General features: G+C 41.1%; 1 protein-coding gene across 1 annotated transcript in view; it reads left to right on the top strand.

Moving 5' to 3' along the window:
• The window catches only part of LOC110532459 (pleckstrin homology domain-containing family A member 5), a 109,425-nt gene that overhangs the window by 79,393 nt on the left and 14,188 nt on the right, over positions 1-15,844 (top strand). The window contains exons 10-15 of the mRNA XM_036989714.1: positions 3,209-3,481; positions 3,681-3,954; positions 4,193-4,276; positions 6,848-6,858; positions 13,094-13,298; positions 15,567-15,684. Coding sequence (XP_036845609.1) covers positions 3,209-3,481; positions 3,681-3,954; positions 4,193-4,276; positions 6,848-6,858; positions 13,094-13,298; positions 15,567-15,684 — 965 coding nt within the window. The remainder of the gene's footprint in view (positions 1-3,208; positions 3,482-3,680; positions 3,955-4,192; positions 4,277-6,847; positions 6,859-13,093; positions 13,299-15,566; positions 15,685-15,844) is intronic.

Genomic DNA, 15,844 nt, shown 5'->3' on the forward strand with positions numbered 1-15,844 from the left:
TAATTTGGGCTATGGCCTGATATCTCCATCCAGACAGCAGCCACTTAAATGTTTGCTCCATCTGAACTCCTACTTCTCCAGCAGTTTGTGTGTGCGTGCGTGCTCTGTTTACCATTACTGGGCATAAATGGTCTCCATGCCTCACCCCAACCTGCTCCACCGCAGCAGTTACGCATGATGCTTCATTTCCCCTGAGTTCAGTAGCAGTCTCCAGTCTCTAGTTGCGTTATCCAGCATCTGTAAGTGAGGGTAATAGGCTGCTCTGGCTATCTTTTCTTTCTGTTTCTGGCTATCTCTCAGTCTCTATCTGCACTGTCTCTAATCTGTGCAAATATTTTTGGTTGGTAGAATAATCATATTTGGCTTAAGGGTGTTTCTTCTCTTTCCTTTGAAGCATGTCTGTGTGTGCATACGTTTGCTCACACACTTCACACTCCTCAAACACCATGGTGTGTTTATCATATCTGTTACACACACACACATGGGTTATGGCAGCTGACAAATTATTGAAAATAACAGTGGCTAAGGGTTCATAGCACAGATGCACTCACCACAAGGTTGGACAAAAAATGTAATCTGGATTTCAGCTAGAAAAATGTGTCGTTAACAGTGTGTGTATGCACTCGCAGGATAGTGGTGAGAAGTTTTACAATTAAAGCTGCTTGCTGTTAGCATGTATATAAAGTCTCATAGATACAGAGTTTGCTAAGGAGAGGAAGTCTTTAACTCTTCATTGAGTGTATTTGTCCTCCAGGGATGTGTTTTCTTCATCCTCTGCATACAGTGCATTCGGAAAGTATTCAGACCCATTGACTTTTTCCACATTTTGTTACTTTACAGCCTTCTTCTAAAATGTATTTTCCCTCATTTAATCTATGTACAATACCACATAATGACAAAGCAAAAACAGATTTTTAGAAATGTTTGCAAATGTATTAAAAATTAAAAACTGAAATCACATGAACATTCAGACCCTTTATTCAATACTTTCTTGAAGCACCTTTGGCAGCGATTAGAGCCTTGAGTCTTCTTGGGTATGACGCTACAAGCTTGGCACATCTATATTTGGCGAGTTTCTCCAATTATTCTCTGCAGATCCTCTCAAGCTCTGTCAGGTTGGATGGGGAGCGCTGATGCACAGCTATTTTCAGGTCTCTCCAGAGATGTTCGATCGGGTTCAAGTCTGGGCTCTGGCTGGGCCACTCAAGGACGTTCAGAGACTAGTCCCGAAGCCACTCCTGCGTTGTCTTGGCTCAGTCCAAGGAGTTCAATCTTGGTTTCATCAGACCAGAGGATCTTGTTTCTCATGGTCTGAGTTCTTTAGGTGCCTTTTGCCAAAATCCAAGTGGGCTGTCATGTGCCTTTTACTGAGGAGTGGCTTCCATCTGGCCACTCTACCATAAAGGCCTGATTGGTGGAGTGCTGCAGAGATGGTTGTCCTTTTGGAAGGTTCTCCACAGAGGACCTCTGGAGCTCTATCAGAGAGACCATTGGGTTCTTGGTCACCTCCCTGACCAAGGCTCTTCTCCCCCGATTGATCAGTTTGGACGGGCGGGCAGCTCTACGAAGAGTCTTGGTGGTTCCTAACTTCTTCCATTTAAGAATGATGTAGAACACTGTGTTCTTGGGGACCTTCAAAGCTGCAGAAATGTTTTGGTACACTTCCCCAGGTCAGTGCTTCGACACAATCCTGTCTCGGCCAATTCCTTTGACCTCATGAATTGGTTTTTGCTCTGACATGCATTGTAAACTGTGGAATCTTATGTAAACAGGTGTGTGCCTTTCCTAATCATGTCCAATCAATTGAATTTACCACAGATGGACTCCAATCAAGTTGTAGAAACATTTCAATGTTGATCAGTGGAAACAGGATGCACCCAAGCTCAATTTCGAGTCTCATCGCAAAGAGTCCGAATTTTAATTTTATATGCATTTGCAAAAATATCTAGAAACCTTTTTTCTCTTTGTCATTAGGGGCTATTTTGTGTAGATTGATGAGGATGTATATATTTTTTAATCAATTTTAGAATAAGGCTGTAACATAGCAAACTGTTTAAATACTCTGAATGCACTGTATATCACTGAAATTGACCTACAGCCCAAATCAATATTCTCTATATACTGGTGTTATATGTTGTCAAATCAAAGGGTAACAGGATACCAAACCTTTATTACTCTCTTGAAGCATATGGGTACAGAAATCTGGGATATTCTGATTGAATATGTCTGTAAACACACCAGCCAGCTGGTCTGCACATGCTCTGAGGACGCGGCTAGGGATGCCGTCTGGGCCGGCAGGCTTGCAGGGTTAACACATTTACATTTTTTACTCACGTTGGCCACTGTGAAGGAGAGCCCACAGGTTTTGGTGTGGGCCGTGTCAGTGGCATTGTATTGTCCTCAAAGCAAGCAAAGAAGTTCTTTAATTTGTCTGGCAGCAATACATTGGTGTCCGCGACTGGGCTTGTTTTCTTTTTGTAATCCGTGATTGATTGTAGACCCTGCAACATACGTCTCGTGTCTGAGCCGTTGAATTGTGACTCTACTTTGTCTCTATACTGATGCTTAGCTTGTTTGATTGCCTTGCTGAGGGAATAGCTACACTGTTTGTATTCGGTCATGTTTCCGGACACTTTGCCATGATTAAAAGCAGTGGTTTGGGCTTTCAGTTTTGCGCAAATGCTGCCATCAATCTACTGTTTCTGGTTAGGGAAGGTTTTAATAGTCACAACATCACTGATGCACTTGCTAATAAACTCGCTGAACGAGTCAGCGTATTCATCAATGTTGTTGTCTGAGGCTATCTGGAACATATCCCAGTCCACGTGATCGAAGCAATCTTGAAGCGTAGATTTCGATTGGTCGGACCAGCGTTGGGGCGGCAGGTAGCCTAGTGGTTAGAGCGTTGGACTAGTAACTGAAAGGTTGCAAGATTGAATCCCTGAGCTGACAAGGTAAAAATCTGTTGTTCTGCCCCTGAACAAGGCAGTTAACCCACTGTTCCTAGGCAGTCATTGAAAATAAGAATTTGTTCTTAACTGACTTGTCTTGTTAAATAAAGGTAAAAAAAATATTTAAAAAAACAGAACCGAGCATGGGCATTTCCTTTTTAGTTTCTGTCTATAGGCTGGGAGCAACAAAATGGAATTGTGGTCAGATTTGTCTTGATCACATCTCTGATCCTCCTCTTTCTCTTCTCTCTTCTCAGTGTCATGTCGTACCAGACCCTGCCTAGGAACATGCCCAGCCACCGGGCACCTCCAGTCATGCCCCACTGTGGGGACCCTGGCTACCGTACCTTACCCAGGAACAGCATGGTGCGGCCGGACAGTATCTGCAGCATGTCCCCTACCATATACGACCAGGCCCTAGGCATGGGGCTGGGTCTGGGGATCTCGCCTGCAGACAAGAGGCGCTCCATGAGGGACGACACCATGTGGCAGCTGTACGAGTGGCAGCAGAGAATGGGCTACACTCCCAGGTAGGCATGAGACTTTAGAAATATAATTGGATATTCCCATTCAAGTTAATGTTATGTAATGCTGGACCGTCAGCCATATTGAGTGTACCCATGAGTGCACCAGTCAAATTGCAGCGGTCTGAATTGGCATTTCCATTGACTTCCTGAATTGACGGAATTGAAATTAAATGTACCCTAAGCAGTATAATGTCACACCTAGCCCCAGGCCGACGTCGTCCACGCCCGGGCCGTATGGGACCCTGCCCAGCCCCAAGACCATGATCAACTTGTCTGAGCACCAGGGTGACAGTCACCAATCTATCCAATCTATCCCCCCCTCGCCTTCCCACGGCTCCTTGTCCATGTACGGAGGCTACTCGCCCCTCCGCTCCTCCTACAACCACAGCTCCACTGGTTCAGAAGTGGGCTTGGCTGTATACCAGGGGGATATCACTATAGACAGGAGACACAGCAGGACATCACACCTCAATAAGGTGAGAGGACTAGTATGGACATGGGTCTTCTAACACCTGGCTGTATTATTATTATTTTTGCAACGTGACATGAGTATCAACAATTCTTATTGAACAATTGCAGGAAGTTCCTCCATGGTCCAGTCTGTTTTCATCCGTTTAGTGCCTAATGAAGACAACCCTGGCCCGCAATGGGGATGTATGCTTGCTGAAAATTCCCCTGATTGATTACAACCCTGCCTCTCTCTCTCTTCTCCAGTATGCCTACCCGCCTGACAGGAGGCCAATGCCAGCTGGGATCCCTGTCCAGACCATCACTGCCCAATCTCTGCAAGGCAAAACAGTCAGTTCACTTCCCTCTCTCTCTCTCCTTCTTTCCCTCCCTCTTTTCTGGTCTGGCCTACTGTACCCTGCCCTTGGCCTTCATACACAGTCAGGCTCACTTCTGTGATATATTGTCTACTTATAACTGGTTGATTAAAGTAAGGAAATACAGTATGTTTTCCAAGCACTAACTGCAGTTTTGGAATAATAGATGTGTCTCATCTATTTTAGGCTTTTTGCAAACTGTGCAGCTACAGTGTGCCTAGGCAGGTTCCAGGATGAAATATGCAACCAAAACATTGTTTTGATGAAGGCAAATAGCATATCCTTGCTCACGCACTTTTTCAGTTCTGCCCAGAAATGTTTATATAAGATTGAGGTCAGGGCTTTGTGATGGCCACTCCAATACCTTGACTTTGTTGTCCTTAAGCCATTTCGCCACGACTTTGGAAGTATGCTTGGGGTCATTGTCCATTTGGAAGACCCATTTGCAACCAAGCTTTAACTTCCTGACTGAAGTTGAGATGTTGCTTCAATATATCCACATAATTTTCCTGCCACATGATGCCATCTATTTTGTGAAGTGCACCAATCCCTCCTGCAGCAATGCACCCCCACAACATGATGCTGCTACCCCCATAACATGATGCTGCTACCCCCATGCTATACGGTTGGGATGGTGTTCTTCGGCTTGCAAGTCTCCCCCTTTTTCCTCCAAACATAACGATGGTCATTATGGCCAATCAGTTATATTTGTGTTTCATCAGACCATAGGACATTTCTCCAAAAAGTATGATCTCTCGTGTCCCCATGTGCAGTTGCAAACCGTAGTCTGTTTTGGAGCAGTGGCTTCTTCCTTGCTGAGCGGCCTTTCAGGTTATGTCGATATAGGACTCATTTTACTGTGGCTATAGATACTTTTGTACCCGTTTCCTGCAGCATCTTCACAAGGTCCTTTGCTGTTGTTCTGGAATTGATTTGCACTTTTCGCACCAAAGTACGTTCATCTCTAGGAGACAGAATGCGTCTCCTTCCTGAGCGGTATGTTGCCTACGTGGTCCCATGGTGTTTATACTTGCGTACTATTGTTTGTACAGATGAACGTGGTGCCTTCAGGCATTTGGAAATTGCTTCCAAAGGATGAACTATACTTGTGGAGGTCTACAATTTGTTTTCTGAGGCCTTGGCTGATTTCTTTTGCTTTTCCGATGACGTCAAGCAAAGAGGCACTGAGTTTGAAGGTAGGCCTTGAAATACATCCACAGGTACACCTCCAATTGACTGAAATTATGTCCATTAGCCTATCAAAAGCTTCTAAATCCATGACATCATTTTCTGGAATTTTCCAAGCTGTTTAAAGGCACAGTCAACTTAGTGTATGTAAACTTCTGACCCATTGGAATTGTGGAACAGTGAATTATAAGTGAAATAATATGTCTGTAAACAATTCTTGGAAAATTACTTGTGTCATGCACAAAGTAGATGTCCTGACCGACTTGCCAAAACTACAGTTTGTTAACAAGAAACTGTGGAGTGGTTGAAAAATGAGTTTTAATGACTCCAACCTAAGTGTATGTAAACTTCCGACTTCAAATATATATTATTCTATTGGTTGCAAGAATTTTGTATAATAATTTAAATAAAAAATTGTGAAGTTTTGAATCCAGTGTCGTTTGGAGTATCAGTTCATAAACCATGTGCCATGGAATCGGTACGTCGAAAAGCTCTTCCCAACTATTTTGCAATCTATATGGCAGCGCTGTAATTGTTTTGGTCCTTAAATTAAACTGGTGTACTTTTTTATTTATCACAATTTTCTTTAACCAATTATGGTCTTTAACGCAGGGCCGACAGACAAGTTTCCCCCTTTCCACTTTCCCCTTCCATTTTTGCAGTAATCCTGCAATTAGTTGCTTGTAGTTTTGGGTAGAGCAGACATTTCCATATATTTTTGTTTCCTGCATGTGTGACATAACTCCACCAGCCTATTATGATATAATTAGAAAGATTATACCTTTTTTTCCATTTATTTTTTTATTTTTTTATATCTATTAGTATTTGAATTTAACAATAACATTTGTTGTGTTATTTGTTCTGTTTTTTTTTTCTCAGGTGGATTAAATTGGATTTGCAACCAACTTTCTATGGCTTGTTTTAAAAATAGCGATATTTGTGAGATTATTTCCTTTTCAAATAACTGAAACTGAGAGGTTGAAATCTGAATACCTTTTTTTGACTGAAGCCTTAAGTGAGAGATCTAATGCTTTAATATTTAATCATTTCTATCTTCCAAATTCATATTCCTTACGGCTTGCAGGTTCCAAATAAGATTTAATATTTTTTTCTCATACAGTATATTTTAAATAACTGTTCGCTAGGTGTAGGCAATACCATAATCAAATACAGTAGGTAAACTGGGATATGACTAAATAGTTAATCTGGATGATTTTTCCACAAATAGACAGGTATTTTCCTTTTCATGGTAGCTAGATTTTACCTATTTTTGCTAACTTTATATAAAAATGTATTGGAAACAGATCATTTATTTGTTCTGGGATTTGTATACTGAGTATGTCCACATCATCGTCAGGTGGACAAGTGGTAAACTACACAGTAATGTAAAAGTTGTATTTTTTACTATCCAATACCTAATAATTTCTTGTAATCCAGAGAGGTTAGAAAAAGTATCTAGATCCTCTATGAGGCTGTTGAGTGATTCTAATTGTGGATTTACAAGGACACCTTTTGTTTTTAAGCCCTGGATTTCTAACCCCTTGATATTATTGTTGGATCTGATTTTAATAGCTAACATTTCGATGGCCATAATTAATAGATATGCCGATAGTGTACAGCCTTGTTTTACTCCTCTTGACAGTTTAAAACTTTCTGAGAAGTAGCCACTATTTACTATTTTACAACTAGGGTTATTATACATGACTTTAACCCATTTTATAATAAATTCTCTAAAATGTAAATGTTCCAGGCATTTATATATAAACTCCAGTCGTACTTTATCAAAAGCCTGGTTTCCCAGATTTTCTCATTAATTGAGGTAGCGTACGCTGAAGAGACACACACAGCTTACTCCCTAAAAAGAATCTCAGCAGATGTTGCCCGGAAATTAGAAACTCCAACATAGTGATCTTGAAAAGTGGACTGACTAAGTAGGCTTAGTGGGGTTGGGTACAGTAATGAATTCAGGACTTTGTTTTTTAAGTGTCTTTTAAGTCGTCAGACAGGGATTTAAGTCATGTAGGGCACCCAAACTTGCGATGGGAAACGGTTGTTTGTGATCAAGGGGTTAATAGTCGCACCACTGCATGAATAATGGTGACACTTTTGTCAATGGCGTGACATTGATTTTCTTCACCTAGTCGTCATGGCATTCACGCAGTCAGTGGTGTTGTGTGACACATGACATGCCTATGACCTATTATGCAATACAACACAGTAAGAAAAATAGTGGGGTTTTCTATCCTCCCTTTACTCAAATTCATCTTCTCATGTCCAACAGTTTGTCCTTCTATGTATCTCTTAGATCTGACTTGTTTGCCCTGTCTGGCTGTCTGTCTTTTTCTGTCATTCTCTATCTTTCTGTACATCCGTCTTATATCAGTTAACCTCTCTAGGGTATGTGGGACACTAGCGTCCCACCTGGCCAACATCCAGTGAGATTGCAGAGCGCCAAATTCAAATACAGAAATATTCATTATAAAAATCAGAAAAGATACAACTATTTTACATAGGTTTAAAGATTAACTTCTTGTGAATCCAACCACGGTGTCAGATTTCAAAAATGCTTTAAACAATTATTTGAGAACATAGCCCAGCAGACAAATCATTACAAACAGTAACCAGCCAAGTAGAAGAGTTACACAAGTCAGAAATAGAGATCAAATGAATCACATACCTTTGATCTTCATATGGTTGCACTCAGAAGACATACATTTATTCAATAAATGTTCCTTTTGTTCGATAAAGTCTCTCTTTATATCCGAAAACCTCCGTTTTGTACGCGCGTTTCCTTCAGTAATCCACAGGCTCAAACGCAGTCTCAACAGGCAGACAAAACATCCAAATTGTATCCATAAAGTTCATATAAACATGACAAACAATGTTTTTAGCCTAAATAATCGATAATATTTCAACCGGACAATAACGTGGTCAATATAAAAGGTAAACAAGAAAGGCACTCTCGGTCGCACGCATGAAAAAGCTCTGTGACACGGCAGGGTCCACTCATTCAGACTGCTCTTATTCCCTCATTTTTCAGAATACAAGCCTGAAACAATTTGAGTCCTAAATCAATGGATACTCTAATGGCATTGAGTAAAAAACAAAAAATCTAATAATCCTACTTCCTGAATGGTTTTTCCTAGGTTTTCGCCTGCCAAATCAGTCCTGTTATACTCACAGACATTATTTTAACAGTTTGGGAAACTTTAGAGTGTTTTCTATCCAAATCTACAAATTATATGCATATCCTATCTTCTGGGCCTGAGTAGAAGGCAGTTTAATTTGGGCACACTTTTCATCCAAAATTCCAAATGCTGCCCCCTACCCTAGAGAAGATAAAAGCATAAATTATTGTTAATCTAACTACAATCTAATTGTCCGATTTACAATAGGCTTTACAGCAAAAGCAGCAAAAAGCATGAAACCTTGAAAAAAAGACTGTTGACATCTAGTAGAAGCCATAGGAATTGCAATCTGGGAGCTGGAATTGCTTTTCAATGTAAGAGCATGGGCTCTCAAAAAAAATCCTTTGGATTTTCTCCCACCATATCTATTGTGTTATAGTCTCATACATTATTTTAACATTTCTATGAACTTAAGTGTTTTCTATCCAATGGTATCAATTATATACATATCCTGGTTTCTGGGCCTGAGTAACAGGCAGTTTACTTTGGGCTTGTCAGTCAGACAGGTTGTGGAAAAAAATAGACCCTAGCCTGAAGAAGATTTATTAAATACACTTAAAGTCAGTGTAGATTATTGTGTTAGGTCCAAATTTTTCAAAGTAAATGACTCACGGACACTAGAGAAGCTTGAACCAAGTTTAATCATCCCCAAAGGTTCTGTACAGCTGTGACCAGACAGCAAAACATTTCAGACATCACAATTTCTATACATCCCACTTAAGACACTCCTCTTTCTCTCCAATCCTTAGATTTTATGGCTCTACAGGAAGCCAATAAAGAGGGTAACAGGATTCCAAACATTTATTACTCTCTTAAGAGAATATGTCCTCACCTTCTGACCTTAACCCTCTTTCGTCTAATACACAATGTCTATCTGTCTACCTATATCAACCCCTCGCTCTCCTCTCCTCCATCAAACACATTCCAAAGCCTTCTGTCTTTCTTCAGAGAAGCATTAACTTCTAACATAACATAACTCTTTCATTTCCTATCATTCATTGAATATCTCAATGTTCAAAGTTTAGCCGATTCCAACAAATTGGATGAGGCATGGGATGTGTATTTGTGCCATTCCGAGGGTGAATAGGCAAGACAATTATTTGGAGCCTTTGAACGGGGTATGGTAGTAGGTGCCAGGCACACCGAGTGTGTCAAGAACTGCAACGCTGCTGGGTTTTTCGCGCTCAACAGTCTCCCGTGTGTATAAAGAATGGTCCACCACCCAAATGACATCCAGCCAACCTGACACAACTGTGGGACGCAATGAAGTCAACATCTCTGTGGAATGCTTTCGACACTTTGTAGAGCAGAGATCATCAACTAGATTCAGCCACGAGACAATTATTTTGTTGAGCTGCTGGTCGGAGGGCCGGAACATAATTACAAATAATTTATAGACTGCAAAATGACCACAAGAAGCCCAAACAGATATAATATTTGACTAAAACATAATATTTTCTAACCTTGCTTACATTTGTATATGATCACATGTCTCTCTATTATACATGGAAATACTTGGGAACAGATTTCCCAAATTAAAATCACTTGGAGCTGATTTCCTGGTGTTTTTACAGTTTATGTCCAACAATGAAAATTGAACCAACAAAATAAAACCATCCGGTGGGCAAAATTCTGCTTGTGGGCCGCCAGTTGGGGAACCCTGTTGTGGAATCCATGCCCCGACGAATCGAGGCTGTTCTGAGAGCAAAAGGGGTGAAATTCAATAATAGGAAGGTGTTCTGAATGTTTTGTCCACTAGACTGCCTGTATGTACAGTATCTAGTTTGTGAGAGGCTTTACTCAGGAGGCTCTATCCTTTCTCTCTTGATGCCATAGATGGTTGGAATTCATCTGAGTGGGCTGTCATGTGCAGTGTTAGATGTGTAACTCAGTGACCTTATCCCCGGGTGATGTACTGTGACTCTTTATGACGAGATCCGAAGTCCTGTCCAAACCAGCAACTCTACCATAAAGGCCTGATTGGCAGTGTTGCAGATATGGTTGTTCTTCTGGATGTTCTCCCATCTCCACAGAGGAACTCTAGAAATCTGTCAGAGTGACCATTGGGTTCTTGGCCATCTCCCGGCCATGGTCCTTCTCCCCATATTGCTCAGTTTTTCCGGCGGCCAGCTCTAGGAAGGGTCTTCGTGGTTCCAAACTTCTTCTTCCACTGTTTTCTTGGGGACCATCAATGCTGCAGACATTTTTTGGTACCCTTCTCGGGATCTGTGCCTTGACACAATCCTGTCTCGGAGCTCTGCGAACAATTCCTTTCGCCTCATGTCTTGGTTTTTGCTCTGACATGCTCTGTCAACTGTGGGACCTTATTTAGACAGTTGTGTGCCTTTCCAACTCATGTCCAATCAATTGAATTTACCACAGGTGGACTCCAAACAAGTTGTAGAAACATCTTAAGAATGATCAATGGAAACAGGATGCACCTGAGCTCAATTTCGAGTTTCATAGCAAAGGGTCTGAAAACCTATGTAAATAAGGTATTTCAAAAAACATTTTTACTTTGTCATGAAGAGGTGTATATTGATGAGGACATAACAAATATACAGTGCCTTGCGAAAGTATTTGGCCCCCTTGAACTTTGCGACCTTTTGCCACATTTCAGGCTTCAAACATAAAGATATAAAACTTTATTTTTTTGTGAAGAATCAACAACAAGTGGGACACAATCATGAAGTGGAACGACATTTACTGGATATTTCAAACTTTTTTAACAAATCAAAAACTGAAAAATTGGGCGTGCAAAATTATTCAGCCCCTTTACTTTCAGTGCAGCAAACTCTCTCCAGAAGTTCAGTGAGGATCGATGAATGATCCAATGTTGACCTAAATGACTAATGATGATAAATACAATCCACCTGTGTGTAATCAAGTCTCCGTATAAATGCACCTGCACTGTGATAGTCTCAGAGGTCCGTTAAAAGCGCAGAGAGCATCATGAAGAACAAGGAACACACCAGGCAGGTCCGAGATACTGTTGTGAAGAAGTTTAAAGCCGGATTTGGATACACAAAGATTTCCCAAGCTTTAAACATCCCAAGGAGCACTGTGCAAGCGATAATATTGAAATGGAAGTGAAATTGAAATGGAAGGAGTATCAGAGCACTGCAAATCTACCAAGACCTGGCCGTCCCTCTAAACTTTCAGCTCATACAAGGAGAAGACTGATCAGAGATTTATGGAAGAATGGCAAGAAGAAAGTCATTTCTTAAAGATATCCATAAAAAGTGTTGTTTAAAGTTTGCCACAAGCCACCTGGGAGACACACCAAACATGTGGAAGAAGGTGCTCTGGTCAGATGAAACCAAAATTGAACTTTTTGGCAACAATGCAAAACGTTATGTTTGGCGTAAAAGCAACACAGCTCATCACCCTGAACACACCATCCCCACTGTCAAACATGGTAGTGGCAGCATCATGGTTTGGGCCTGCTTTTCTTCAGCAGGGACAGGGAAGATGGTTAAAAATGATGGGAAGATGGATGGAGCCAAATACAGGACCATTCTGGAAGAAAACCTGATGGAGTCTGCAAAAGACCTGAGACTGGGACGGAGATTTGTCTTCCAACAAGACAATGATCCAAAACATAAAGCAAAATCTACAATGGAATGGTTCAAAAATAAACATATCCAGGTGTTAGAATGGCCAAGTCAAAGTCCAGACCTGAAACTAATCGAGAATCTGTGGAAAGAACTGAAAACTGCTGTTCACAAATGATCTCCATCCAACCTCACTGAGCTCGAGCTGTTTTGCAAGGAGGAATGGGAAAAAATGTCAGTCTCTCGATGTGCAAAACTGATAGAGACATACCCGAAGCGACTTACAGCTGTAATCGCAGCAAAAGGTGGCGCTACAAAGTATTAACTTAAGGGGGCTGAATAATTGTGCACGCCCAATTTTTCAGTTTTTGATTTGTTAAAAAAGTTTGAAATATCTAATAAATGTCGTTCCACTTCATGATTGTGTCCCACTTGTTGTTGATTCTTCACAAAAAAATACAGTTTTATATCTTTATGTTTGAAGCCTGAAATGTGGCATAAGGTCGCAAAGTTCAAGGGGGCAGATTACTTTCGCAAGGCACTGTATATTTTAGAATAAGGCTGTAACGTAACAAAATCTGGAAAAGGGGAAGGGGTCTGAATACACTGTTTGTGTATTTATATCATTTTAAGTGATGTTACTGAGCGCTGCCATGTTGAACAGCTCTCTCTTGTGAACAAGATATCTCAAACCGGTTTGAGTCCAGCCTGTCACCTTCTGACACCGATGTGTTGTGGAAGTCCCGTGGGAGTGAAAAAGTTAGTCCTGTCACAGGTTTTTGTTCATGTGTATGATGTGTACCTGTCATAACAATAACAAAATTGATCACACAAAAATGAGTACATCCTGTATAAATAAAGGTTAAATAACATATCCAGGAGGAGGAGTTGGAAGTGGAGAACCTCTCAGCTCCCCCGTGGCCACCCTTACCCCAGGCCTACGAGCCGGACCAGCCCAACCTCCCTGTCCTCTCCGGTTACCACCATCTGGCGACCGCCACAGCCACCACATCGGGGTCCCGAGGATAGGGACCGGAAAGCCGGCCAGAGGAACGGAACACACAGCGTAAGCCAGTGGTTCTTAACCTTGTTGGAGGTACTGAACCCCACCAGTTTCATATGCGCATTCACCGAACCCTTCTTAAATGAAAAATAAAATCTAATTCAAAACATAGGTATATATTTGACTGGTGCACAAAATGAACCGTGCATCAACATCACTGTGTTCAAAGAACAAAATAATAAAAACATTTTCACACAGATGATCATTTTCACACAAAAACATAATAATGAATATTTACTGCAAATCAGTGTAACTTCTGCTGTTGCCTTTCAGAGACCAGTTCAGAAATGCGCGGCTTCAACTTGGCAAGTGCCACTCTCATGTCATTTTCGCAACAAAGTCTGTTCCTTTTCTTCGTTTTTATGTCCAGCATCCTCGAAAAGGATTGCTCGCAAAGATTTGTTGTAACAAACGGTATGAAAATCTCCAGAGCTTTCTTAGCAATAACAAATACCATTTGTTGACACCAAAACGTTGAAAGCGTTGTTGTTCTGAAGAGTTGCTGTTGAACCTGGCTCTGCTGAATTTCAATGATTTCATCGAGGTATTCATCATTGACATCTATTGTCTATCGTCCATCGTCCATCTATATGTCTATCGTCCGAACAAACTGCAGAAACCATATCCCACGAAAGATTGTTGTCTTTGAAGAAGTCTTCCACAAGTTTCTTCACATCGGCTGCCTTAGTTGTTGTTGTAAGAGGCTTACAAAATAAAAATTCTTCCTTTATCACGTCGACTTTCACATAGCGCACGAATACAGCAAGCTGGCTTAGATTGGAAACATCTGTGGTCTCGTCGAGTTGAAGGCTGAATTTTGCCGGGCTTGAAATCAGATCTGCAACTACTTGAGCCAAGATGTCTTTGCTCATGTTCTCTATTCTGTCGCTGATGGTGTCATTTGAAAGAGGAATTTGGGATAACTTAACTTCGGCCTCTTTTCCCAGCATGATATCTTCAACACAGCTGGTTTTATGAGTGTTTCACCAATGGTGTGTGGTTTGCCCTGCTTTGCGATCAGGTAAGCAACTTCGTACGATGCTGTGAGGATCGGTTTGTTGATGGGTACAAAGCCGAGAACAGGCAGAGTAGCCTTTTCATCGAATCTGGCTCTCTTCACCTTGAATTCAGCGAGCGTTGTGTTCTTGTATTTTCCATCTCCATGCAGCTTAATGCATGCTAGCTTACTAGAATTGCTCAACTTGGCATTGCAAATCATGCAGTTAGGACACTGACTCCCATCACGTTCCGTTATACATGTGAATCCATATTGTACATATTCGTCCGACCACTTTCTTTTTTTGCTCGACATAGTAAGTATGAAGGGATTCAAATATTAAGAAAGAAATCACAAGACGCACCATCACGACAGTCACAAGTCGACTACTGAGTGCACCAAATTCCCTGCAGCACAGATAGGCCAAGCGATGTAGCGTGATCACCTGCCGCCAATGATGGCCAAGCGGAGCGTGTCATCACGAATCATATGAATCGGATGTGTGTCTTGACCTCCGCCGAACCCCTGAGACTGACTCACCGATCGAACCCAGGTTCGATCGAACCCAGGTTAAGAACCACTGGCGTGAGCTGTTGATCGCTGACCTATGTCATTACCCCTGCGGTGCTGTTATCACGCATGATCACATTGATCCCGCTCTTGTTTTTTTTTCCAGTATCATTTTGGTGCTTATTTTTTGATCATTTAAAATTTTTCCTCATCATAAAGACCAATATGTTTATGATGTTCCTTCATCCGCTTGCTTTGTGAATCATCCAGATGTCCCCTCTTTCCATTTCATTATTAAAATATTATTTTGGTGGATGTATTATTTTGGGATTCTTTTGAGTTTTCCCTCAAAACTTACTTGTCATAAATGTGGATGTATTTTCTGTTATTTTTATTTTCTTCATAAGAAGCTTCATCAGCTTTCTTTGTGAATCATTCACATTTATTTGTTTTATTTTGTTAATTAGTTTGTCGTTTTGGAGGTTATTTCAGTTAACTACACTGATTTTGTTTATATTGTTTGGTTGGTTGTTTTGTTGTCCTCTCATTTCTCATTTTGAGCTTTGTGATTTATGAACACTTTATTGTCCATTGCTTTAGCAGATCATGGAAATATATAATTTCTATTTGAGCTTGTCAGCATGTCTTTATTGTGAATAAATCATTTATTCACCCATCTCTTCTGATGTCAGTGCGTGTACTGATCTTTCACCTGTCATGTATCTCTGTGTAGTAACTGATCTCTCTCTCATGTCCCCCTGTAGGGTCCAGACTACAGGCTGTATAAGAGTGAACCAGAGCTCACCACTGTAGCTGAGGTGGATGAGACCAACGGAGAGGACAGATCTGAACAGTCTGACAGAGACCCCTCTGACACCAAAGGTACACAGTAGAAAACACTCCCAAATGGAATGGAAACGGGAGGGACTATTTTACCTTGTCCAATTAGATTTTTAAAAAATACCGGGTGCCCTAATGAACACGACCCTGGATAGAGGTGCTACTCTGTTAGCTGCATTACTAAACTATTAGCATAACTAGC

This window comes from Oncorhynchus mykiss, chromosome 1 (genome assembly GCF_013265735.2).
Source record: "Oncorhynchus mykiss isolate Arlee chromosome 1, USDA_OmykA_1.1, whole genome shotgun sequence".
Taxonomy (NCBI): domain Eukaryota; kingdom Metazoa; phylum Chordata; class Actinopteri; order Salmoniformes; family Salmonidae; genus Oncorhynchus; species Oncorhynchus mykiss.